We start from the raw sequence: 27,178 nt of genomic DNA on the forward strand, positions 1-27,178 counted from the left end.
CCATGCTGAGCATGCATAGTCAAAATGGCATTGAATGAGTGCTGAGACGAGGAGTTTTTTTATTTTCGAGTCAAACTGTCTTGTATTACGGTATAAAAATTTCAATTTGCAGGCACTTTTATTCAGTAATTTCTGTGCAATGGAATATCCTGACAATGTTTGGTCCAATATAATACCTAGATAAGTAACAGAATTCTTTGCTTCAATTTCATTTTCGTTACATATAACTTTTAATGCAGGTGCCTTTTGTAACTTACGTTTGGTGCCAAATAGGATGCACTCAGATTTCCCTAAGTGCAATGACAGTCTGTTGTCGATCAGCCACTCTCTTACATTTTGCAGCTCACCACTAAGAGTGTCTTCAATTTGGGAGATATCTTTTCCAGACACTAGTAGTGAGGAATCATCAGCATACAATAATAACTGACATTTGACTGCAGCTGGCATGTCATTTACATATATTAGGAATAACAAAGGGCCTAATATCGAGCCTTGGGGTACACCACAAGTTATGTTCATGGGTTCAGACAGGACTTCATCAAAATCACAAGTTTGATTTCTTTCAGATAAATATGATTTAAACCATTTTAAAGAAGCCCTGCCAAAACCCATGCATTGTAATTTGGATAAAAGAATAGAGTGATCCACTGTGTCAAATGCTTTTTTGTAAATCCAGTAACACCATGCCAGTATAGTTACCTTTTTCACTTTCTTGTCTGATGTAATCACAAAGATAAGTGAGGCATGTGTCAGTGGAGTAAGCAGATCTAAGTGGTCATATAACATTATTCTTGATCAAGTGCCGCTCCACTTGATCAAAAAACACTCTCTCCAATATTTTAGATACACTTGGTAGTATTGACACTGGTCTATAGTTTTTCATACCTGTCCTACTGTCCTTCTTGAACAAGGGGAGTACCCTGGCCCTTTTCATCTCAATTGGAACCTTACCTAATTGTATGGACAAATTTATGATATGTGCAATAACCTCACCAATAGCATTAGCACTATCCTTTAGGAATCTGGCTGGAATATAATCCATGCCAGTAGCTTTATTAGTAGATAAAGAAGCTAACATTTCTATAATCCTCTCCTTAGATACTAGACTCAGATTGAATGGATCTGATGACACATCTTGATAAAGGGAGTTCAGGAAGGATACCCCATACTTTCCAGCACCTGTTGGTAAATGTGAAGCCAAGTTGGCAGCAACAGTAGTAAAAAACATATTGAAATGATTTGATATCACTTTTTGTCAAAGCAAATACCATTATCAATGTCAATCCCAGTGTTACAGCTGTTACTAATTATTTTCCCTGCACCTCTCTCTTTAAGAATTTTCCATAATGTCTTTGGTTGGTGAATATTCTCTGTCACTGCTTCAGCATAGTAGTCAGCTTTAGCCTTCTGTATATGATATCTTGCTTGGTTGCGGTTATACACATATTTATCAAAATCAGGTTGCATATTTGACTTCTTATACTTCCTGAAATAGTGATCTCTCTGTCTAATTAAATCAATAATTTCAGTAGTCATCCATTTGGCCCTCTTCTGTTTCACTCTAATTTCTCTCATTGGTGCAACCATATCCAATACTATTAAGAACTTCTCCTTAAACAATTCCCATGCCCGATCGGCATCATTACTGTTAATAACTATACTCCAATCCTGTTCAGCCAGTTTACCCTCCAATAGCTCCTTAGAATATCGTCTTGTACATCTTATTTTTAAGGAATGATGAGACCCTGATCCTATTTTAATTTTTGAAATTTTGCGAGTACAGAAAATAACTTTATGATCACTGAATCCAATATCCAAAACCCCAGAACAGCTGATATTGTTTCTACCAGTAACCAACACCAGATCCAGAATAGATTTAGAATACCCGTCTATTCTGGTTGGCTCCATTGTAAGTTGCTCCAGACCAAGCACTTTACAGTAATGTGAAAACTTTACCAACGGCGCATTTTTTGTGGACATAAACAAATTTGTATTAAAATCACCTAAAACAATACATTCTCTCTCCAACAACACATTACTGTCAATACATACTGATTCTAATAATTCATAAAAATCATTTTGTTTGGGGGGTCTGTAACACACGCCTACAACAATAGGCTTTGTTTTAGGTAGTCGAATTTCAACCCAGGCAGCTTCCAGTGTCTCTATCTGTATTTCCGGGCATGGGATAAAAGATCTATGTTTGCACATTTTATGTGAACAAACTCGTCGCACAAGTCACAAGCAATTGCATTCGCTCTCACAGTCTTTCCACAGTTCGGGCATGGACACTTAGGTGTTTTACAGGTGGGTGGCCCAGGACATGGGTGAACATCTCCGCACAGAAGCAAACTCTCTGTAAAAAACAGGAGCGTAAAGTGTATCCTTCTTTCCCCAATAATACTCCTCCTGTTACATTTGGCATTACGTTGTTTATGGAATGGTCGGATTAATTTGTTAAACAGTTCATGGTGTCCAACAGATATTTGACTGGAATGTTTGTATCCTGCATTCCCAGCCGATTCAACAGACCAACCTACTTCCGCGGCTTTTTTGGCCACAAATAAGTTATATAGTCCCATGATTTGACAACTAGTCAGCAGGAACAACATAACAAATTGTCCATTTGCCATTTCACTGTTTCAACTTTACCGGGCAGTCCAGAACTTTAAAACTTTACCGAGAGCTGCGTGCTGCGTGCCGAGTGCTGCGTGCTGAATGAGGGTCAGGGCAGCGGAGCTGATGAGTCGAGAATCCAAAGTAGTGATCGCATCATCCACGACACAATGTCTGAACAGGGCCTGTTCGTGCAAATGTCCTGGCCAGAGTTTCTCTTCTTCCTGCCACAAAACATGTTTTATAATTTCAGCTCCTGCGAGCGTTTTACCGACAGCAAGACGAGATCAAAGGCCTGAGAGAACAACTTAAAGACAAAGACGTTAGTATTCACACACAAACACACACGTTGCAGTCATAAATGATCCTTTAAAATCAAGGCCAAAACACTTGAAAATATTATAAACTATCACTGCAGTAAATTAAAATTTAACATTTCGTCTCCACTTAAGCTTTTTGGACAAATTAAAATGTAATGTAATTATTGGCAGTTGGTTAAATATCTTCACAAAAGTTCTGCCAACTATAGTGTCACGATGTCAGAAATGGCATTGTGAGGCTATACAATGTCAAAATATTCTTTGTAATCCAACAGTAACGTAAGGTTTGAGTGTAACTAGTTCAACAGACTGTTTTTCGGGGGGATTACAGTGATTTGTTTTAACGTTGTGCAGGTAAGGATCGCTCAGCTGGAGCTGGACATCAAAAACACCAGAAACAACATGAGGGCGGCCTTCTGATTCAACCAATCAGCTCTCCCACTGCTGTTCAAACACTGGACCAATTAAAAAACTACTCAAACATTTTACAACCAATAAAGGAAACAGCGCTGAAATCTTGACACAATTATGTTGTTTTTTTTGCCTATTTTAGCTCGTGTCCAAGTTCTGAGCGTTTTTAATGCATAAAAGTTTGTTCGTAAAAGAATAAAATCAATACTGATTAAATTATAGGTGACCAATAATCGATCAGTTTCAAAATATATCTGGTTCTTCTTTGGACCACGCTACACCCTTCCACCGAGTTTCATGAAAACAGGGCAGCAGGTTTTCTGTAATCGCGCTGACAAACCAAACCGCGATCCTGACGGAGGTAATAATAGAAGTGTGTCTACAAAGAAGGTTTCCCACTGAATCAAGCTAAGCAAGAAAAAAAAAAACTATGAAAACTGCTGTGTATTATGACTCATTAGTGTGACTGCGTTCTGCTCTGCCTCCGCCCCGAGTACTGCGGTCAAGCCAGCCTCCACTTCGAAATGAGCAGTGGCAGAGGTTCACATTTTCACAAGGTGTTTGCAAGTGAGACCAAATAATGGATATCGCTGACATCACCAATTTATGTGTAACACATGTCCGTTTAAGCATTATCCACAAAAATACGACACATACTGTATGAACGGAAAAAAATAAAATGAAACAACGCACTAGAGATCTAGCTGGGATTCAAACCGGTGGAAAAAAAAAAAAAAAAAAAAAAAAAAAGATGACTGACCTGCATCTACCTCACTTATACCACTATACTACACACCACAGACAATTTTGTGCGATTTTTATCTATATATTGGACTATTTGTCTAAATTGACACAGGTTAACATATGAGTGAAATATACGCCCATGTTAACTGGTGATATCACAATTTAACAATGGCAACATGGAATTTCAGCATTTGTAAACCACAAATTACATTGTCATTAGCAACAGAGTGATCACAAAAATACAAACACGACAATAGTTGTGTATTCCACAAAATTCTTTATTTAATGCCTCAGAAACATAAAAGGCAGTGGACCTCCCCATGAGTAGGCCTAGGTGGTTCCCCAGCTCCAGTGGAACAAGCTCCCACAAAGTGTGCACCGGATCTGGCAGAAAAGATGAGAAGTTCTGAACATATGGTGCCATTTTAAAACATTAGTCAACTTCAAGTGATAACACTGACTTACCCATTGCACTTGTGAATTCACCACAGACCCTGCACAATGCAGACAAATCATCTATTGGGAAATAGTTCCTAAAATTAGCAGCACTCCTATTGACCATTTACTGGAAATATACCAACCCGTTTCTTGGAGTAGCTTTTGGCCAATTTCCATACTCAGCTGACTCATTGAAGATTCATCAAATTTCTTGATGACATCCTCCTTTAAAATCATGTCTGCCAACTAGAAAAGCAATGACACCACATGATGTGGCATCTTGTTGCCGTGGCTGTTGCCCAGCAACAGATGAGGCCTCGCTGCCTCATGAAAGCCGTGTTTGGTAGAGAGCTCATTAAACACTTAACAAAACCACTCACCCACTTAATTCTCTGGAACTACAAGTCTGCCTACCTGGACACATCTCCACACCTCTTTATTGCCCCAGTTGAAGCTCCAAATGGGTCAAGATAGATAGAGCGCCTCTGGTGTGGATACATTGCCTACACAATCAAGCAATGGATAGGCCTACATAAGGACCAAGTCTATCAAGTTGTGTATTCTGAATATTGCAGAGGCTCCTTACCATTAAAGTCCAGTGATTGTGGTCACAAACTGCTCCCACCATGACTTCATTATCCAAAGGGTCCACCTGCAATTATTCAATACATTGACATACAGTAGGCCTAACCTTATTGTCCAGTCTTGCTACATGGTTTCATGACTTACCTTTTTCAAACCTTTGTTTTTCCCTTGCCAAACATTGCTCATTTGGTAGGAATCAATCAAAAACACCCGTTTCCCTGCTTTAGTGCAATCACTCAAAGTTATGTGGAGGTATGAGTTTATGACCTGTAATGTGAAATGGAATGTGAATACAGCTGATCAGAGAAATATCCATTTCCAAAGGCTTAACTTCACTTACCTCACTCTCCAGAAGTTTCCCAGGTCCTAAATGTTCTCGCAGGTTGTGGGAGAACAACTTGTAGGGTCCTGCCTTACACCACAAAATCTCTCCCTTCTCCCTAGCCCAAATGTTATGTAGCACTGTGGGGAGAAAATGTTAAATGTCTAGCAAAAAAAAAAAACCTACACTAAAAATCATAACCCCAAGATTAACACTGACCCAACAAAGTCATGAATTACCAGTTTCCAGTGGATCTGTGGCAGGCTGTACAGCTTGGACTGGGGAACGCAGTGATGTCAAAGGCCCCTCATGTGCTGGAGAGTACGATGGAGGAGATTGAAACGAAGGAGTGTGACATGGGGACACTCGCCACTCAGAATGACATGGGGATTCATCAGCAGAAAGGGTTGATGGCATAGAGGCTGATGGGCCACTCCACTTGTGTGGGATTCTTGGTGTCGGGTCAATGTATCGTAATTGATCCATATTGATCTTCTGGTGGATCTTGCCCTTTTGAGACACAACATCCACACTTTTTCCCTCAATGTTTGTAATAATGAATGGCCCTATCACTGCCTTCTCCATCTTTCCACCTTTCCTCTGCTCCTGTCTGATATTTTGTCTATCACCCACTTTGAATTCATCATCATGGCCCAGCTCCTCCCTTTTTCGTTTAACTCTCTCCCTTGCCCTCTCCATATTTTGTTGGGCAATGGCAAAATGTTCAGGAAGGGCCTGAAGGCCTGAGGACAATCTTTCCTCTGCCACAAGTGCCACGTAGTCATGAGTAATCTGTGGCAACAAATACACATGGCACAATTTCTGCACATCGGACCAAGGGGACTTGCAGCAAGCAAGTAGTCAAACTGTTGTGTCAAACGTAATTTATACATGGCATACTTTCCCACTCACCTCATACTCCGTTGGAATGTCTATGGGATATCTGGCCTCCCACCCAAACATGAGAAAATGGGGGGAGTATCTTGTCGTCAGCGGTTTCTTTGTACGCAGGGCAAAAAGTGTGGTTTGGAGATGTTGATTCCAGGTTTTGGGTTTGTCCTCAACGAGTTTTGATAAGATCCTATAAGGTGAAACATACAATTGTCACATATGGTATTGCTTAGCATCCATCCATCCATCCATCAAAATACCCTTGAATGGTGCCATTCATCTTTTCCACCAAGCAATTGGTCTGAGGATGGTAGGGCGCGCACAGACTTCTCTTTATGCCCAGTTTGGCACAGAGTGTAAAGTTGATCTGTCAGAATAAGAGGAAATATTTAGAGCATCCAATTGCCTAAAAGATAAATGTGAGAAATTGTTTCTTAACTTGTTGACAAACTCACGTCCTCTGTCTGTAAGCAGCCTTTTTTGGTGCACCGTATTTATAAAAGAAGTCCAGAATGCAAGCTGCAACTTCTGGGGCACTTTTTGTTTTTAAGGCATAGGCCTCAGTCCATTTTGTAAAGTAGTCTACGACTACACAAATGTACTCATGGCCCTGGTCAGTTTTGGCCAGTTTCCCCATCAGGTCCATGCCTACCAGTTCCAGTGGCTCTGCAATCCGAGGAAAGACAGCATGCAGTGGCAAAGTGTTCATAACCTACTCTGGAGAACAAAAGCACATGATGGAACGCTCACCTCAATTGGGATGTAGGCCTTCTTCACTTTCAGTGTGCACCGTCTGGCCTGGCATTTCGGACACTCCGATATCTTGTAAAAAAAAGTGGGGACCAGTAAATGTTGAGACAGTTTTGTTAAAGTATGTCAAGCACAAATTATTTGCAAATTCAGGAAGAAAAAAAATAAATCTAATCACCCATTTTCGGATGTCCCCTTCCATCCCAGGCCAGTAGTATTTTAGGGCAATGGCATCGACAGTCTTTCCATTCCACAGTGGCCCCCATGCTCACTGTCATGGAAACTTTTGAAAATCTCATCAGATTCCTCTGGTGATCTTACTACTTTTGCCAGGTGTTCTCCCACCTTCCGCCTGCGGTTGATGTAATAAAGTTGGCCATCTGACGGGCCCAATATAAGCATTACTTATTAGTAATAATTACTTTTTTTTTATTTTTTTAAATGGAGTTTAAGTAGTAAGTTAACACAAAAATCAACAAAACAAAGAAATATATCAAGAAAGGCAACATTCAGAATGCACGCACTATTATAAGTAGTAAGTAGATTGCCATGATAAGGCTCATCACTTACCCTTCATTATGTAATTGTCACACCTTCTCTTTATTACAAATCGACTTCTTGATGTTGAGCCAACAGGGAAGGCATGATGCTTCAGGAAAAGTTCAATTTCTTGAATAACTGTGGGGTCCATTTTACTTAGCTCTGTCCTTACTACATATATCACACCCCTTTTAACTACTTAACTAGGCCTTCCTTGCAATATATCTGTACTCATAACCCTATGTCTGTTTGGCTCCGTCTCCTTACGCCACATGGGAGAAATGTAGCATGATCTATCTATCTATCTATCTATCTATCTATCTATCTATCTATCTATCTATCTATCTTTTGCATAATTGCAATCCTTAATTGAATACATGTGTGAGTTTTTCAGAAGAGGTAGGATTCATATGCATAGAGAGATAGCTAAAGGTAATTCAACTGACATCAGGGAGCCTGGTAGGCTACAACAATGATAAATGTACAGCTCGTCGGCACCATCTACTGGACAAACAAGGTAATAGCAACAGTATCTAAATTAACTTCAAGTGCCCATATTATGAAAAAAAGAAAACCCTTTTTCAGGGATTTGGAGTGTTATTTTGTGTCTCTGGTGCTTCCACACGCATACAAACTTTGAATAAAAAACAAACAAAAACAAAAACAACATCCAGCTCGTTCAACGGCAAAACAAAAAATAACTACTTACATGTCCTCGTTTAGAATCAGTCTCCCGGCTAATCCTGCCTTGTACAGGCCTCAGTTGGAGAAACAGCTAGCTAGCTGATGTGATCCTTACCTAGCTACTGGGCATGTGCGAGTCCCAACAAAGATGGAACAGAAGTGGGATGTCTCACTCTGTAGCTAAAACAGAGAGCTCAACACAGGGTGAAAAGAGGAGCTGCAGCAATGGGCAGTACAACAAAAATATGGTGTTTTTGAAAATGTAACTATGTAAACCTATTCTGATATAACTTCTAAATACAATATGAACCTGAAAATGAGTATAATATGAGCACTCTCTCTACTGCAACTTTGGGTGACTTGTAGGTTGACATGTACTCTACTTTGGTGACTTTATGAGTTTGTATCTAGCACCATTATCAGGACAAAATTTTGATTGGTTTCACATCCAAGTTTAGGACCAAAAACAACCTGCAAAACAAATGACGGTATAACATTTAACTCCCGGCACTGCGGAGCCCTAGTCGAGCAGTTAGCTCGTCTGTGCTACAACTAAACCGGGAGGGGGGGGGGATAAGTGTGAAGTTAATTTGAATGTACGGAGAAACCTTTAAGTAATCAAGAGAGACAAAACGGCAGAGAGGAGACGCCAGGAGCAAAATGTTAAGATTTTATTTACAAAGTCCTTTTTGTGTGTTTTTTTTTGTTTGTTTTTCCTTTAACTTACAGAAAGTAAAAAAAAAGAAAAGAAAACACAACGTCAACTAGTCAGTGTAAGTGAAGGATCAACTGGATCTCTCTACTGAGCAGGGAGAAAAAAGAAATGAGGAGAGAGAGAGAGAGAGAGAGAGAGAGAGAGAGAGAGAGAGAGAGAGAGAGAGAGAGGGAGATGGGGGAAAGAGAGAGACCGAGAGACAGACAGAGAGAGAGAGAAGGTGAGAGAGAGAGACCAACAGAGAGACAAAGAGAGAGAGACAGACAGATAGAGAGAGAGTGTCCCCAGACAACCATACAAAATTAAACAAAAAAACAATTTCTCTGAAAAAATATTTCTTTTAAAAAGCTCTGTTGGCAAAAAAGAGAGAGAACACAGTTTGCCCTGAGCGCCTCGGGGGGAAAGAGAGGAGGAGGAGGAGGAAGGGTTATAGGGTGGAGGTTGGGAAGTTCACTACGTTGGGCTGTCCGTTTGATGACATCACTGGGGTGACGACATCATAGCCGAAAATGTAACTCATGTTTGGATGTTAGAGAATTTATGTGAAGGAGCAAGCATCTTAAATGCATCACCTATTTTTAACTATATTTAAGCATGTTTTCAACCTAACATGTGGGCGATAGTGATTTGATAGCCTCACATCGGTTTCTGAAGATGACAGCAGTGAAGACTTAGCACATCATTAGCTTTAGGGGCTGTCACATTTAGACATTGGCAACCAAATGCCAAAAATAGAAGTGAAGGCAGAGACAAAAAAAAAAAAGAAGGATCGGAGACAAAAAAATAAATAAAAAAACCTGTGTCGATCTTCTGCATCCCAAAAAGCTTGCTCCGTCCCCTTTCCCGCAGAGGCAACTCGCGTTCACGAAATTTCGTCTATCACGGTCAAATACGAAAACTTTCAGACGTCGGGATTTCATTGACAAACTTGTTACCAAAAAAACAGAAGTAGATTTTGAATTTGGTTTGTGTGGCGAACTTTCCTCGTGATGAAAAGATAAAAATAATTAAAGTAAAGAGAAGTCGCGCTCGTGTTTTAGAGTCCAGAATCAAACCGATAAACTCAATATCTCGTCGCTTTGATGATTCCTGAGCATTTTACTTCTTGTTAACCCTCATGTTGTCCTTTGACCCGTTTTCAAAGTTTTTTTTTAATATTAGAAAATATAGGGTGTCGAAAAAAAACAAAACACCGAAAATGTAAAAAAAAAAAGCGACAAAGACGATGAAAAAAACGGTCGAAAACACAGGAAAAAAAAGTCATTGAACATTGAAAAAGTGACAAAACGTTGGAAAAATACAACAAATTTTGAAAAAAAGGGACCCAAACATTGAAGAAGAAAAAAAACTTAGAAAAAAAAGCCACTAAAACCTTGAGATAGGGACAACAAAAGCGTTTGTTTTCATGGTTGACAGGAAGACGATACAAGGGTTAACGGAGAAGGAATTTCAAGTTGAAATGGTCACAAAATACCACTTTTTTTTGGTGGGCAGAAAAACCAGACGACTTAAAACAGCCACAAAAAAAGCCTTTTTTTCCCCCCAAACATGTTCTTTAAAGACGGTGAAGCCGAAAAAAAAGAAAAAAAAGAAAGGACCCATGTCGATCTTCTGCATCCCAAAAGCTTGCTCCGTCCCCTTTTCCGCAGACGCAACTCGCGTTCACGAAATTCCACGATTGTATACGAAAACTTTCAGATGTCGAGATTTCATTGACAAACACAAAGTCGATTTTTGATTTGTGTGGCGAACTTTCCTCGTGATGAAAAAAGTAAAAAAGAGAACTCGCGCTCGTGTTTTAGAGTCCAGAATCGATCGATAAACTCAATATCTCGCTGTCGCTTCGAGGCTTCCTTCGGGATCTTCTTCTCACGACTTTACTTCTCGTTAACGGAGAAGGAATTTTAAGTTCAAATGGTCACAAAATACCACGTTTTTTTGGTTGGCAGAAAAAGCAGATGACAGACTTTTTAACAGCCACAAAAAGGCCTTTTTCCCCTACATAATCTTTGTCAGATTTAACACCAGATGAATGAATAAGCCGTTTCTTTCGTGAAAGGACATTGTTTAGTCAGTTGGTCCTTAATAGTCTGAAAAAAAACAACAACCAAAAAAAAACAAGTCGTGTTCGTGTTAAAGAGGCCCTTCATGGATGCTCCAATGTCCCTCTGAACTTTGTTATCATAGAGAGACGATGTGCAGCGTCTCGGAAAACGATCAGCCGTGTTATCGAGAGGTCGATTGGCAGAGTGTTTACGGGTAATAAGTGTGATAATGAAGTAATATTCGCCGGTTTCGGATTCTAAAATGTTAACCGAATATCCGAGTTTTTAGGTCGTTTGGTTGGACTAAACACCAAAGAAAACAGTTGTCACTTTTCTGCTCCGAGAAATCATACATTTTCCACAAAATTCGGACAATTTATAGACCAAACGGTGAATCCAGACGACGATCTGCAGATTAAACACATTTTGGGGAGTCTGGAGATGGATAGGCGTTAGAATGGGCCGCCACGAACACACGGATGCGAGAAAGTAATAATAATAATAATAATAATAATAATAATAATAATAATAATAATAATAATTATTATATCAACAGGAAGGAGGCGATTGTAAGAAACGTATTCAATGTTATTGGACGTTTTTGCTCGTCAATGCTGTTGAGGAATAATTTTTGGATTTTTTAAAAAAGCTTGAACTTCACAGATCGTGACAAACTTTTGAGAAAAAAAAAAAAAAAAGCTGAAGAAGAACAAAAAAAAAAAGGAGATATCGGTGTTTTGGGTCAGCAGGAAATGACGGAGGTGCAGCGGCCAGTTTCAGAAATGAAACGAGGCCGGAGAGTCAACGGAGTGGCAGAGGAGGAGGAGGAGGAAGAGGAGAGGAAGGGGGGAAGGGAGGGGTCACCGGGCGAGAGGTCAGAGGGGTTTGCGGGTTTTTTTTTTCTTTGTGCGTCTTTAATCGTCTTCTTCGTCTTCATCTTCGTCTTCGGGATCCCTCTTCCTCTTCTCTCCTTTGACCGGAGACGAGTCCTCGTCTGCAGAAGAGAGAAACCAGACGTTCAACAACAACAACAACAACAACAACAACGCAGGGCTCCAGACTGCGTCCGAAATTTGAGAGTGCGCGCCTGAATTTTACATCCAGTCGCACGTGTGCCACCAGTAAATTTGCCCCCCTTCCTCCTGAGGAGGAACTACCCTTCAATCACCAAATTCAAAAAGCCATCTCGACCCCTAGTGTTTACATACATTTGTTAAGTATTGTTTTTAACTGTGAAATGACCGAATGGTTACTAAGCACTTTTTGAGCGAGAGAGAGAGAGAGACAGACAGACAGAAGGAGAGAGAGACAGACAGAGGGAGAGAGAGGCGCTAACGTTAGATAAAACAAAGTGGTGGAGCGAACTAGAGAAAGGACAGACAGACAGACAGAACTGAGAGAGGCGCCAACGTTAAGATTTGGGGCCATTTTGCTTCCATAACATGTTTCTCTCACTACTGGGGAAAAAAACCATCCTAAATAAACACACAGGTGTTTATTGTATTATATGTTGTCTATTTGAGTCTGTAAATTTCTCCTAAATTCACCAAACGTTAGCATTAGATAATGAATCATTTGCATATTTATAAATACAAAATTTCAGAAAATTTAAATACAAAAAATGATTGTCTTGACGTCAGTAATCAACAGTGGAAGTTTCGTTGCGACATATCGGTTTGTTAGTTTAAATATTTTGCCTATTCGACCGCAGCGTTTCCCCTTAACAAGGTTACAAACACTGTTAAAGCTAATCCTCTTCTGTTGAAGAACAGGCAAACAGAGCAAAAATAAAATGTGTTTTTGTGGAAGTTGCGAGGCCGCAGCGTTACTGACCATCGTCGTCTTCGTCGTCCTCATCTTCGTCATCGTCCTCGCTGTCCACGTCTCCGTTCACCTCTCCGTCCTGCACGGAGAAAACCAGGTCGGTTAACGTTTCACTCAAACTCAACACACCTTCAGGTTGATAACGTGATAACTAGAGCTCGTCGATAAAGGCCGATATCGATACAAATATTTGGGGATTTAAAAATCTGATATATCGGCCAATATATATTAAAAATAAATAAATAAATCCAGAAACGCGTAACAAAACATAACCAGATTTCCCTAACATTAGTTATTTATCCTCACTAACAATATGATAACGCAGTTTAAAAATAAACTTGTTTGTTTTATTGTCTCAACAGAACATCAAGATATTAAAGTTCTTATAAATAAAATGTATAAAAATACAAACTTAAGGTATGAAAATTAAAGTCCTTTAAACCAAAAAAAAAAAAAAAAAAAAAAAAAAAAATCAAAGTGTTTCCAACAGGGAGGTTGTAGAGCACACTCTGGTGGACAGTCTATGCAACATATGGTGTGTGTGTGTGTGTGTATAGAGTATGTTGCGTTTCGTCAGTTTATATTTTATTTTTTGAATAAATATTCATTTAAATCGGCTGTTATAAATGCCGATACAGGTAGTTTGGAAAATGCCTAATAGCAGCAGATAAATCAGTTGGGCTCTAGTTCAGGTTGATAACATGATAATCCATCTTTTTCTTTATTTAAAAAAAAAAAACGAACAACGAACGTTGATCATCACGAGCACACAGTCCAACGTGGAAACGTGTCAGATTTAAACACGCAGGCTAATTATGATCTTGTAAAATGACCCATCCTCTGTTCCAGATCCTGACCCCTGTAGCGCTGCGTATCGTTCCCAAACGTCCTGATAATGACGATATCAATACCGGGATCTCAATACTACCTCAAAACTTTGTATTGAAATTCCATATTGGACGACGAGGCATTTTTCCGAATAACAGTGCTCGACCGTGTATCGGTGATACACTGGGACTGTACCAACAAAAAAAACACAACTTTGCACCACAAACAGCCTGCAAACCAACTCTCTGTTGTGAAGCAGTTTATTTCGCCAGAGGAGATTAAATGTAACTGGATGGAGTAGGGCTGGGCCATATGGAGGAAATCAAATATCACGATATTCTTGACCAAATACCTCGATAATCGATATTACGGCGATATTCTAGGGTTGACAATTGGTGCTTTAACAAAATATCTTCACACTTAGATTTTAGATAAATAATCATCAGTAATGTGGACATAATGTCTAAGTGGGGAAAAGGCAAATAAAACAGCTAGAACAGGCTGGTAGACACCACTTATGTCATATTACGATATCCAAAATCTAAGACAATATCTAGTCTCATATCACAATATCGATATATTGCCCAGCCCTAGGATGGTGACACGATAAGCTACAACAGCTTCCTGTAATTTCTGATCTCTTCAGTTCAGTTAGCGCTCTATAAAAAAGGAGGCTTCCTATTGGTCAACATGAAGAAGGCGTTTCAAGTTTACATGAACTTTACTTTGCCTTTTTGACAAAGTTAATCTACTAAACGGCAATGTTATTAATCTGTGGGTGCGAAGTGTGTTTTTCTGAGACTCGCCTCGTCGTCAGCGCTGTCGTCGTCGTCGTCGTCTTCCTCCGCCACGACGTCTTCCTCGTCCTCTTCCTCCTCTTCCTCAAAGTCCTCCGACTCGCCCTCTGGAGAAACGCACACACAAACACGGAGAAAAACACGACAAAATGTCAGAAAAGGGGCGAGCTGAAGCGCCTGAAGCAGAGTTAGGCCTCCTGCAACACTGGCTGCGTGGATGATGATTATTTATTATTATGATTATTTATCAAAAATCTCATTGTGTAAATATTGTGAGAGCACCAATAGTAAACACTACTATATCGTTGCGGTATCGATATTGAGGTATTTGGTGAAAAATACCGGGATATTTGATTTTCTCCGTACTGCCCAGCCCTACTGCTGCCAATAGCCTTGTCTGTACACATGTATAAATATCTACCAATTTGATTACAGTAGGGCTGTCCTCGACTACAGATATTCTTAGTCGACTAACACTTATACGATTTTGTCGACTAATCGATTAGTTGATTTAATTGACAGAGCTGTGCGCTTTGAGAGGTGGTTAAGACTAGAAAAGCACAATATAAATGTAGTTAATTAACCATCTGTAAAACTGAGTTTCTCCACAATTAATCCTGCAAAAGCACCACGTTAAATCTTGTGTTTACCATAAATGTGCTCAGAAGTTACTTGGAAATGAGTAATTAAGCATGAATAAGCATAAAAAATTACTAATCTACTAAAGAAATCTTAGTCGACTAAGACCAAAACGACCGATTAGTCGACTAAGAGGTGGCAGCCCTAATTACTGATGATTATCAAAAATCTCATTGTGTAAATATTGTGAAAGCACTGATTGTCAACACTACTATATCGTTGCGGTATCGTTATCGGAGGTATTTGGTCAAAAATATCGTGATATTTGATTTTCTCCGTATTGCCCAGCCCTACTGCTGCCAATAGCCTCGTCTGTACACATGTATACATATCTACCAATTTGATTACAGCAAAGACGTCGGCAGTATTGACGGCGAAATAGGCTACACAATATTTTGTTCTCTATTGACAGGTGGAAACGCTAATTTTTTTTTAATTACATTTATATATCTGCATTATTTCAAAACCTCGAGACTTTCAAACATCAACATGTCATTTATTAATATGTATTTGTGTCTAAACGACATAAAAGACATCTTCTCCTATTCTATTTTGACCGGAAACGCTTCCAACGCGCTTGCGTGTCCCGTGAAAAAATAGGCGCCGGTCCTATTTCTAGCACGCAGGCGTTGATACGTGCGTGTCACGCAGGCAGTGTGTAAGCTCTGACCGGTTACCATGGGAGCCGAAATATAAAACAGACACGCCACGCAGGCAGTGTGTAAGCTCTGACCTGTTACCATGGGAGCCGAAATATAAAACAGACACGCCACGCAGGCAGCGTGCAGGAGCCCTTTAGTAAAGTTTTGAAATCATTATTCGTTTTTATTTGGTCTTTTACTTTAGTTTGTGGTTAAGTTCAGTTTTGGGAATGCATACGCACGTTTGATTTTGAGGAATTTAGTCGTTTTTAAAAGTACTGTGAGTAACTTGAGCAATATTAATAAAATCTCTTCTGCGGAGGGTTTTAACAGCAGCTGCACTGTTAAAAGCCGCCGGCATTCAGCCCTTCATCCAGACGGCAAACACCGGACAGAGAAAGTCGATTTGCGACGGCACATTTAGGGAGAAAACAACGCCGATGATACCAGTTACACTTTTTCCGATGTTTTTATCAACATTTTTCTGCACCTTTTGACATTTTGTGGAATTTTTCTTGCGTTTTTTTAAATAATTTTTCCGACTTTTGTCACTTTTTTCAACGTTCTTTTATCTTTTTTTCTTCAAATGCTATAAAAATTAAATAAAACACCCAGATTGAATGAAAGTAGCAAACTGATGATTTATTTTACTTGTGAAGAGCGCTGTAGAGAACCATTCACGTTGCTTTTTGTTGTTGAAAATTTGGTTGAAAATGGGTCAAATCTGACCCGAGGTCAACGGGAAACGGGAGGGTTAACTTGTACTTTGCGTCTTATGTTTGTTTTGTCTGTAAACTTCCCATCTTAATATTTTCCCGCCCACGTTGACGCTACACCCTCACCTTCTTCGTCTTCGACCCCGTCTCCCTCGCCGTCCGAGTCGGACGCCTCGCAGTCATCGATGTCGTAGCCGTCCAGGTAGATGAGCTGGGGGAGGAGCTTAAAGATGGACTCCCTGTAGTCCGCCAGGTTGGTCACCTCGCAGTTAAACAGGTCCAGACTCTTCAGCTGGGGCAACTTTTTCTGGAGGAGGGGACAAAGACAGACACGATTACTAGAGATGGTCAGATACCCTTTTTTTTTTTGCTTCCCGATACAGATTCCGATACCTGAACTTGCGTATCAGCCGATACAGAGTACCGATCCGATACCAGTGTCATATAGGCCTATTGTATTATGTGTTAACAGCTGTATACTACTATCCCTGTATGGATGTGATATGATGTATAACAGCTGTATACTACTATCTCTGTATGGATGTGATATGATGTATAACAGCTGTATACTACTATCCCTGTATGGATGTGATATGATGTATAACAGCTGTATACTACTATCCCTGTATGGATGTGATATGATGTATAACAGCTGTATACTACTATCTCTGTATGGATGTGATATGATTTCTATCTCTGTTGTCGGTCTGGCTCAGGTTAAACTCTTTGTGAAACATAAAACAATGAACGCCCCAGAACAGTTATCTCTGCTCTCTCCAAAGCATGCATGCATGCATATATATATATATATATATATATATATATATATATATATATATATATATATATATATATATATATATATATATATATATATATATATATATATATAATAAATAAATAACGCACACTGTTGTTAAAAAGGAATGACGCATTGTATAGACCTTGTTCACGGCAGACATGTTGACATGTCATAGTAGGAAAAGCACAGGTGTATTCAAACCCATTAATAAAGGCTGCATTCCACTTAGGAGAGACCCTGGTATTAAACCATTAATGATGGCTGCATTCCACTTAGGAGAGACCCTGGTATTAAACCATTAATGATGGCTGCATTCCACTTAGGAGAGACCCTGGTATTAAACCATTACTGATGGCTGCATTCCACTTAGGAGAGACCCTGGTATTAAACCATTAATGATGGCTGCATTCCACTTAGGAGAGGTCCTGGTATTAAACCATTAATGATGGCTGTATTCCACTTAGGAGAGACCCTGGTATTAAACCATTACTGATGGCTGCATTCCACTTAGGAGAGACCCTGGTATTAAACCATTAATGATGGCTGCATTCCACTTAGGAGAGGTCCTGGTATTAAACCATTAATGATGGCTGCATTCCACTTAGGAGAGGTCCTGGTATTGTTCATGCTGACTCACTGAAATATCTTACTGGGACACTTGATGGAACTGAGCCATCGTTAAGGTTATCAATCTCAGCTGTGCTTTTCCTACTATGACAAGTCAACATGTCTGCTGTGAAGAAGGTCCATTAGAGCTGGCAATCTTCCTCTATAGCAGGGGCGTCAAACTCATTTTCCCAGAGGGCAACACTGGAAAAAACATTTTGGTAGTTTATTTCCAATTTTTTTCTGACGTTTTTGTGGCTTTCTCAGACATTTGTCTCCTTTTGTAAATTTGTTGCTATTTCCAACGCTTTTGTATGCTTTTTGTCACATTTTTTGTTGCCATGAAGCCCTACAAAAGTCATTAAAAATAAAAAATAAAAAGTTCCTTAGCCTGAATATGTCACTTTCTGCTTCTGGGGGAATTTCTGAGTCTCAGAGTCGGCAAATCTGCCATATTCTAGGGGTGGGCGAAAAAAAAATGTATACAGTATATTATCGCGATATTTTTCGTGGCAATACTGTATCGATACACAAACGCCAAGTAACGATCTTTTATTATATATGTGTTGGTCAGTCTGTCTGCTTGACAATCACATTTTGCAGCAATAAAATTGAAGTGAGATGAACAAACAAATAAAATAAAACAGATGTTGACAAAATTGGCCTTTCGGGACATCATTTGAAATTTGGAAAAATCTGAAGTTGGGAAAAAAGGTAATACATTGCAATATATCACAAAATATTGCAATATGTTTAAAATCGCAATAATATCTTATCGTGACATAAGTATCGGGATGATATCGTATCGCGAGGCCTCTGGTGATTCCCACCCCTACCATATTCGGCTTTAAATGTCAGGTAATTACAGTTTAAAAAAACACTTTCCTGTATTTTTGGTTTGGCGCACAACTAGGCAGGCCAAAATTTGTCGTGACCCCAAATTGATATATGGGCCGGATCTAAATCAGCAAGGGGCCCGATTTGAGTTTGACACATGTGCTCTATAGCCTCTTTCCGACCAAGTAGTTATAGGAACAGTCCACTTTTAAAACCGTTCTACTAACTACTCTCCCCCAAAACCGGTTTTATCATTTGCATTTCGCACTGGCCAAGTGGCCATAGGAACTACAGGAGGGGTAAGGGAGTTCAGACAAAAGTTGTCTGAATGCCAGAGTAGACCTTTTGTGATGAGAACACAAAAAAAATTCACAAGAATCTCAACGGGTGTGATTAGATGGCTGTGTAAACACAAAAGACCTTTTGTTATTATAAACACAGCCACATAACCACCACTTCATTTAATTATGATATCACAGCCATTTAAGCTGCTGCTTTTTTTTTTTTTTTTTTTTTTTTATTAAATCAAGCAGGTAGGCCTATACCTTCATGTGTGCACGCACAAATAACTGTAGTAACCCAATTTTCAAGTAAAACACAACACAGCAAACTTTAGAGATAAAAGCCACTTTCCGACCGGAGGGATTTCTGCAGTTCCTAGAACCCTTTTTTCCTCTTGTTCTGACTCGACCAATTTGGGGATTTTTAAGTTCCTCTGGCTGCAGTTCCTGTAACTCTTTCAGCTCCTACTTTAGGGCAGGGGCTTTTTTCGCTGTTTCTCTTTTCAGCATCTGGGAACCTAGGTCAACAAAGGGTCAGGTTTCCGGCACAGACAGACCATCAACGGGACAATTTAACAGTTTTCACCATCTTATTCGTCACCAATTTCACTTCTGACAACGTTTTAGGCGAGAAACAAACCGTTTAGTAGGGCTGTCCTCGACTAAAGATATTCTTAGTCGACTAACACTTATACGATTTTGTCGACTAATCGATTAGTTGATTTAATTGACAGAGCTGTGCGCTTTGAGAGGTGCTTAAGACTAGAAAAGCACAATATAAATGTAGTTAATTAACCATCTGTAAAACTGAGTTTCTCCACAATTAATCCTGCAAAATCACCACTTTAAATCTTGTGTTTACCATAAATGTGCTCAGAAGTTTCCTGAAATAAATAATTAAGCACGAATAAGCATAAAAAATGACTAATCGACTAAAGAAATCTTAGTCGACTAAGACCAAACCGACCGATTAGTCGACTAATCGACTAAGAGGTGGCAGCCCTACTGTTTAGATCTCGAAAATTGATGCCGAATTGACAATTTGCTTCAAAGTTTTTGGAGGCGGGAAGCTCCAGAAAGTGAGGAGACAGCCGGCAGGCGCCTGCCCCCAGCCACTAGCTCGTCGCTGGGCCAGTCCTGCTCAGAAACCCCCCTCTCTGGGGTTTCTCCGACCGCTCTCGTAAATAAGAGGCTTTTATTTCTCCGTTGACGGATCGCTTCTTTAAATATCACAACACATGTCCATCATAAGATTAACAGGAACCTGTGGTGAACTGTCTTTTCAGAGTTAAACTCCACAAGCAGTGCTGCCTTTTAATTTCAATTCAATGTGTTCAAAGAAAGACAGTTGGACATGATTTCCTTTCATTCGTTTTAAATTCAACAAGCAGTTTGTTGCGTTTTAGCAGAAAAGCTGAACATCATTCAACAACGCTGTCGCATATTCGTCTCTTATCGTGCAGCCCGTATGTTAGAGCTGGCCGATTTGTTTCCCTAAAAAAATCTGCGATTTTTTTTATAAAAAACTCGATTTACGATTCAAGTCGATTTCCCCCCCCTTCCATTTAAAACAAAATAACTGCGAACTGTAAAGTGCATCAACATAAACAAAATTGCAAAGGCAAACCCTTTCTCTAACGGAAAAGTCACTGTGCAACAAAGATTGTTAAACATCCAAATTATTTATAATGTATTTGGATTGAAAAAAAATCGATTTTTTGAAAATATGAATCGATTTGACCTACCAACTCGATTTTTAAATCAAATCGATTTTTTCCCAGCCCTACCGTATGTTTGACTATTCAAAAAAAAAAAAAAAAAAAAAAAAAAAAAAAGACCTCTTGCCCTCTTAAACCAGAGCATTATGTGCATGTTGTGATGTTTTCAGCAGTAGTTGGGGTACATACCAGGGGCTCCAGGGTGCTGATGTCTTTGAACTTATTCCCACTGAGGTTGAGGTGCGTTAGGCTGACCAGCCGCTCCGCCAGGACCTCCAGACCGCCCGATATCCTGTTGTCACTCAACTCCAACTGCACAGAGGGATAGAAATTCAGTCAAATATTGGAACTGAGCCACACACACACACACACACACACACACACACACACACACACACACACACACACACACACACACACACACACACACACACACACACACACACACACACACACACACACACACACACACACACACACACACACACACACACACACACACACACACAAGCAGCTGATTAAATGAGAATATTTGAGTTTCTTCACGCCTCTGTGAGCGTGAACTGAATATCGCTGAGTTGTGTCCCCTGATTTGCATCAAGAAGCCTGGAGTCAACTGTATGCAAATAAACGCCACACACAGACACACAGAGACACACACACACACACACACACACACACACACACACACACACACTGTACCAATCGGAGCGGTTCACCGTCACACGGGACAAAAAAAATTCAAAATTCAAGCCCGTTTGAGGTGAGCTGAATAGAAAAGACTCTCGAGGGGCTTTATCGTCTCATCTTTTTCAGGTTTTCAAATTGTTCCATTACAGGGTTTCACAGAGTCACATGCAAGACTTTTTTTAAGACTATAATGAATATAATTTAAGACCTATGAACAACGACGCCAAAGTACTAGGGCTGTCCTCGACTAAAGAAATTCTTAGTCGACTAACACTTATACAATTTTGTCGACTAATCGATTAGTTGATTTAATTGACAGAGCTGTGCGCTTTGAGAGGTGGTTAATACTAGAAAAGCACAATATAAATGTAGTTAATTAACCATCTTCACAATTAATCCTGCAAAAGCACCACTTTAAATCTTGTGTTTACCATAAATGTGCTCAGAAGTTTCCTGAAATAAATAATTAATCACGAATAAGCATAAAAAATGACTAATCGACTAAAGAAATCTTAGTCGACTAAGACCAAAATCGACTAATCGACTAAGAGGTGGCAGCCCTACAAAGTACAGAGAAATGCAGAGTCACCAAATGACTTGCAAAGCAAATTAACGTATTGAAATTGAATAAAAGCGACAGAGTAATAACAGTCGGTAAATATAACAGCAAAAGAAAGAACTACACAAGACCACGGAATAAAACAAACAAACAATTTAACAGCATTGGGAGAGCCTAAGAGGGAGTGTTTGGTGAGGGAAAATAAATACACGTTTTAAAACTACGTAAGACCTAGAACACAATCCTTTGGAGAATTTAAGAGTCTAAGAAGAAGAAATTTAGGCTGGCTGTTTGAAACGATGCGACTGTAGGTTTTGCGCCGTCGTTACCTTTTTGAGTTTGTCCAGTTTGGGGACGTCCGCTACGCTGGTCAGGCCGACGTTGATGAGGCTGAGCAGCTCCAGGTTCGAGAACTCTTCCGTGATTCCTTCGATCTTTCCCTCGCCGGAGCGACAGTTGTCCAGAACCAGCTCTGTGACCTGGAGGAGGAGGAAGAGGAGGAAGAAGAGGAGTTAGTCTGGTGTGTAGCAGATAGGGCTGCCACCTCTTAGTCGATTAGTCGACTAAGAGGTCGGTTTGGTCTTAGTCGACTGAGATTTCTTTAGTTGATTAGTCATTTTTTATGCTAATTCATGCTTAATTATTTATTTCAGGAAACTTCTGCGCACATTTATGGTAAACACAAGATTTTTTTTGTTTTGTTACACAGCCGATGTTCCCGGGTCTGGTGGACCCACCACATTATTATTTATTTATTTATATTATTATTATGCTTTGAAATCAATACAGCCATAACAATTAATGTAAAAATTAGGGCTGTGCTTGATTAAAGAAATTCTCAGTCGACTAACACTCGTTCAATTGCATCGACTAATCCATTAGTTGATTTAATCGACAGATCTGTAAATCTGAGTTTCTCCGCAAAAGAGTCATGCAAAAAGCACCACTTTAATTCTTGTGTTTACCAGAGATGTGCTCGTACGTTTCTTGTAAATAAGTCATTCAGCGTGAAAAAAAGCATCAAACATGACTAATGGACTAAAGAAATCTAAGTTGACCAAGACCAAAGTCGACTAATCGAGTAAGAGGGAGCAGTCCTAGTAAAAATACTTAACAGATGTTTACTTTAGCTCAATTACCAATGATATATACATCATTTATGGTTCATATTTGCCGTTTACCCCTGTGAGAGCACATTTATGATCATATGGTCATTTTCGTTTTTGTGCGAAAACAGGGAAATTCAATTATAAAAAAGGTTTAAAAAAAAAAAAATGTAAACAAGATTTTGGATCATTATTGGTGCTTATTTCTAAGAACTTAATAAGAACAGGTGCTTGAAATGTAACAATTTTGTAACTTTGTGTGGGAATAGCAGGTGTAGAAAGACAACATAGTTTCATAGCACCTACATTTCAGATCCAGTAGACCCGAACACCTCCTATGTAATAGTTATGTGTAGGGGGGAGTGTACCGTGTGCAGTCTAGGGCTGCTCCCTCTTAGTCGATTAGTCAACTAATCGGTCGTTTTGGTCTTAGTCAACTTAGATTTCTTTTGTCCATTAGTCATGTTTGATGCTTTTTTTCATGAATGATTTATTTCCAAGAAACGTACGAGCACATCCCTGGTAAACACAAGAATTAAAGTGGTGCTTTTGCGTGACTCTTCGGCGGAGAAACTCAGATTTACAGATCTGTCGATTAAATCAACTAATCGATTAGTCGATACAGTTGAATGAGTGTTAGTCGACTAAGAATTTCTTCAATTGAGCACAGCCCTAGTGCGCTCATTGAAAATAAAGTTATTTTTTATGTTCTTTGCAGAAAATGAGCCAAGGCCAGTGAGTTTGAGTTAGAAGAAATATTAAATAGCATAATTTTTCTTTTAGTGAACATTGAAAACGGGTCCCACAGACCCAAACACCACACATGGGTTAAATAGGGTCGAGGGCGATGAAGATGAAACTGACTACATGTTTGGTGCAGGACGCACAGTTGTAAATAAACCTCCTTGACCACACACACACACACACACACACACACACACACACACACACACACACACAGAAAGAGACAGACAGACACACACACAGACAGACAGACACACAGACAGACACAAACAGAAAGAGACAGCCACACACACAAACAGAGACACACACACAAACAGAGACACACACACAAACAGAGACACACACACACACACTTTATGCGCATTTTATCTTCAAACACACACACCCTCTCACACACACTCTCTCACACTACCGCTCTCTCTCTCACACACACACACACACACACAAACACTTGTTTGGTCTTAAGAGAACTAAAACCTTAAGATATTCGATTAGTTCGTAAAAAAAACAGCAAATATTTACACGTTGGAAGCTGAAACAATGAATTTTAGGCATCTTATATTCAACTTTAAAGTCACTGCAGACTCCAATATAAACTAGGTTATCAACATACCATTTAAAACGGTACTAACCACCACAGAGGAGTTACTAGGGACCGTGAAATGTGTGTGAAGGACTCTTGTGTTTAGTTTAATGTTGGAACTGGTCCAGGCCGAGGCTTGTTTATAAACTCCCAACACATGTGGCTACAAGCGGCTAAATTAGCATCTCCTGCTAACGTTATCTCCCCAAAAACTCTTCGCTGTTATCTGTTATCCGCCTGTTGGCTCCCATGAGTGAGTAAAAATAACGTTTACAGCAGGTTTTAGGGAGTAATGGAGACGATTAAAGCCCCAACAAGCCAAGCGCACACGTAGTAGTAGTGACTGTATTTTACGCGCCCCTTACGCTGCATTCACGTGTACGGAATAATCGGGAAAATGAGTGCCACAATGGGAAATATCACGTTAACACCACCCCTTTTAAATCGGGAATTCGGCAATTTTTTTGGTGCGCTACACGCACAGAGTTGGCTTCACATTAAGCAGACACATGGTGGACAAAAGTTGATGTTAAGAAACGTTTTAATTATTCACGTGTTGCCGGTGTTTCTACTGGTTTGTGGATGACTCGCGAGCGCATGCTTTGCGGGGGGTGGGGCGGGGGTTCTCCCTCGAGACAATGTTACGTTATATCTGTGTCTAACACGTTGGGAAAGCAGGCGCAGATAGTACACTACATACACAAAACTCAATACGCACAAAGACAAAACTTGCTAAAAATCCAACTACAGTCATATCTGGCTTTTGTTGCTCGTGTGTAACGTAATTTTTTAATGTATCAGGTTGTAACCTTAATTGCAGAAATGTGTTAAAAAATGTATTATTTATTAGCATTTATTGTGATAAGATGTCCTGTAAAGCGACATTTCAGTTACTGGCGCAGAAACACGTCTGGGACAAACACTGATATAAAGCTATAAACTGGAAATATATACAGAAAATAGTCGTTATTTAAATGCTCTGAGCAATAAGGACAATACCACTAACTTATAGCATCGATATTCTTCCCACATCACGAGTTTAAAGCTCGTTAAAAACACCAAAATCGTAAAAAGAAAAAATCCACTTCCTAACTCGTGGAGACGGACCGTCCGAGGAGCACGTGAACGCAGCATTAGTAGCGCCGTTAGGGCTCCGACTAATCCCTGGAGAAGCGACAATATCAACAACGTCAATTTGGAGTTTGTAAAAAATGTGCAGCCCGCGCGCCGTGACGCTAAATTAAGATACGTTTTAGTTTTTCAATCAATAAGTGGAGATTTGACCCGCGTTTAATTGTATAAACCGATGACGCATTTCCTGCTTTTACGCGAGTATAAAAGACATATCGTGACGAGACATTTTACCTTCAGCCGTTGGCGTCGTTAGCGACTTATTTAACGAATAATTAACAACAAAGGGTGTTGCGTTATAAAGAGTGGAGTCTTACGTGTGTTTTAATTGTGTTTCTGCTCATGAAAGGCAGATTTAAAGCACATTATAACTTCGAAATAACGCAGACAGTCTGCCATGTGCTCGCCATCACATCTTCTCCGGTTGGTTAAGTTTACGCCGTGAAACCGATAAAACAGCAACGCAAACCGGGTTACTTACTTCTGTCGGCGACCGGTGCCTCAGCTCTAACGAAACCCGCTTCTTCATGTCCATTTTCCTCTGGTTTTAGCCTGAGTTTGTGTCTCTGCGATGCGACAAACTTGTTTCTGCTCGATCCTCTCTCTTCAGTATCAACACGCGGAACCTGCGTGAAGCTAGCTAGAGTAAAAAACGTACAACTTCCGGTTGGGATTTCAAAATAAAACTCGTGAGTTCAGCGGAAGTGTTTTTTTCCGCCTGTGTGATGGAAAAAAAAACATGGTGTACTTTACGTCAGTGGTTCTCAAACTTTTTTCAATAATGTACCTCCCTTTGAAATATTTTTTAGCCAAGTACCCCCTGATGAGTGCAAAGCATTTTTGGTAGAAAATAAGGTATATATATAAAGAGGTACATTACAGCTCTGCACCACTTCAAATGTTTAGAATCCATAACTAAATGAATTTGTTGAATTATGCATGACTGATATATTTGAGATTAACATTTCAAAAAGGAATCTCACGTACCCATTATACAGTACTCTAAAGTACCCCTAGGGGTACACGGACCCCCATTTGAGAAACATTGGTTTACTTGATACGCAGGTATACGCAGTATATCCCCACTAAGAAAGCTCCAGGATTTCCATATACCCATTTAAAAATGCCCAATAAAGATAGATAGATAGATCAATAAAGTATCTATCTATCTATCTATCTATCTATCTATCTATCTATCTATCTATCTATCTATCTATCTATCTATCTATCTATCCGTCTGTCTGTCTGTCTGTCTGTCTGTCTGTCTGTCTGTCTGTCTGTCTGTCTATCTATCTATCTATCTGTCTATCTATCTATCTATCCATCCATCGTCGAACTATTTATGTTGTACGGAGGTTTCACTTTATTCATTTATTTTGAAGGGAAACCATTTTACTTCCTGTCCGTCTCTATTTGTTCCCGTGTAACTTGACACACACGGGGGGTCGTTTTGTCAAACGTTCCCGTGGCGTGTGTGAAAAGTGGGTCAAGCCGTTTGCTGCTTTTAATTGCACCTCGAACATATCAGAATTAAACTTTAACGACCCAACACATTAATTAAACAGGTTAGGGTTACAGAGCGCGAGCATATTATCACAAACATGTTTTAAAGCTT

At 39.7% G+C, this 27,178-nt stretch overlaps 2 protein-coding genes and 1 long non-coding RNA gene across 3 annotated transcripts; all 3 read right to left on the reverse strand.

Annotated features, from left to right (window-relative positions):
- Nucleotides 1-4,381: 4,381 nt before the first annotated feature.
- On the reverse strand, nucleotides 4,382-6,655 carry LOC114545330 (uncharacterized). Its single transcript, XM_028563603.1, has 7 exons — nucleotides 6,349-6,655; nucleotides 5,676-6,228; nucleotides 5,455-5,576; nucleotides 5,259-5,381; nucleotides 5,116-5,181; nucleotides 4,944-5,032; nucleotides 4,382-4,475 (listed from the first exon to the last, which is right to left on the reverse strand). Exons 1-7 carry the CDS (start codon nucleotides 6,397-6,399, stop codon nucleotides 4,382-4,384), a joined length of 1,098 nt encoding a protein of 365 aa, XP_028419404.1. The 5' UTR covers nucleotides 6,400-6,655.
- Nucleotides 6,656-6,834: 179 nt separating this feature from the next.
- LOC114573936 (uncharacterized) lies at nucleotides 6,835-7,432 on the reverse strand. The gene is made up of 3 exons (XR_003694996.1): nucleotides 7,256-7,432; nucleotides 7,078-7,149; nucleotides 6,835-6,993 (listed from the first exon to the last, which is right to left on the reverse strand). It is a non-coding gene; the product is annotated as an uncharacterized LOC114573936 (long non-coding RNA).
- Nucleotides 7,433-10,314: 2,882 nt separating this feature from the next.
- LOC114545579 (acidic leucine-rich nuclear phosphoprotein 32 family member B) lies at nucleotides 10,315-26,222 on the reverse strand. Its single transcript, XM_028563958.1, has 7 exons — nucleotides 26,045-26,222; nucleotides 22,329-22,478; nucleotides 20,940-21,062; nucleotides 16,633-16,813; nucleotides 14,520-14,617; nucleotides 12,895-12,964; nucleotides 10,315-12,055 (listed from the first exon to the last, which is right to left on the reverse strand). The coding sequence occupies exons 1-7, from the start codon at nucleotides 26,096-26,098 to the stop codon at nucleotides 11,976-11,978; spliced, it is 756 nt and encodes a 251-aa protein (XP_028419759.1). The 5' UTR covers nucleotides 26,099-26,222; the 3' UTR covers nucleotides 10,315-11,975.
- Between the last annotated feature and the right edge of the window lie 956 nt (nucleotides 26,223-27,178).

The sequence above is a fragment of the Perca flavescens genome, chromosome 19 (assembly GCF_004354835.1).
Source record: "Perca flavescens isolate YP-PL-M2 chromosome 19, PFLA_1.0, whole genome shotgun sequence".
NCBI lineage: Eukaryota > Metazoa > Chordata > Actinopteri > Perciformes > Percidae > Perca > Perca flavescens.

What these genes read in the sequence shown, in the direction of transcription:
- LOC114545579 (XM_028563958.1), bottom strand. Translation starts at nt 26,098, where the DNA reads ATGGACATGAAGAAGCGGGTTTCGTTAGAGCTGAGGCACCGGTCGCCG. An exon ending in GGCACCGGTCGCCGACAGAA is followed by an intron (nt 22,479 to 26,044) that starts GTAAGTAACCCG and finishes CTCCTCCTCCAG; the next exon opens with GTCACAGAGCTGGTTCTGGA. An exon ending in GGACGACGAAGACGACGATG is followed by an intron (nt 12,056 to 12,894) that starts GTCAGTAACGCT and finishes TCTCTTCTGCAG; the next exon opens with ACGAGGACTCGTCTCCGGTC.
- LOC114545330 (XM_028563603.1), bottom strand. Translation starts at nt 6,399, where the DNA reads ATGTTTGGGTGGGAGGCCAGATATCCCATAGACATTCCAACGGAGTAT. An exon ending in ACATTCCAACGGAGTATGAG is followed by an intron (nt 6,229 to 6,348) that starts GTGAGTGGGAAA and finishes TTGTTGCCACAG; the next exon opens with ATTACTCATGACTACGTGGC. An exon ending in GGAAACTTCTGGAGAGTGAG is followed by an intron (nt 5,382 to 5,454) that starts GTAAGTGAAGTT and finishes TTCACATTACAG; the next exon opens with GTCATAAACTCATACCTCCA.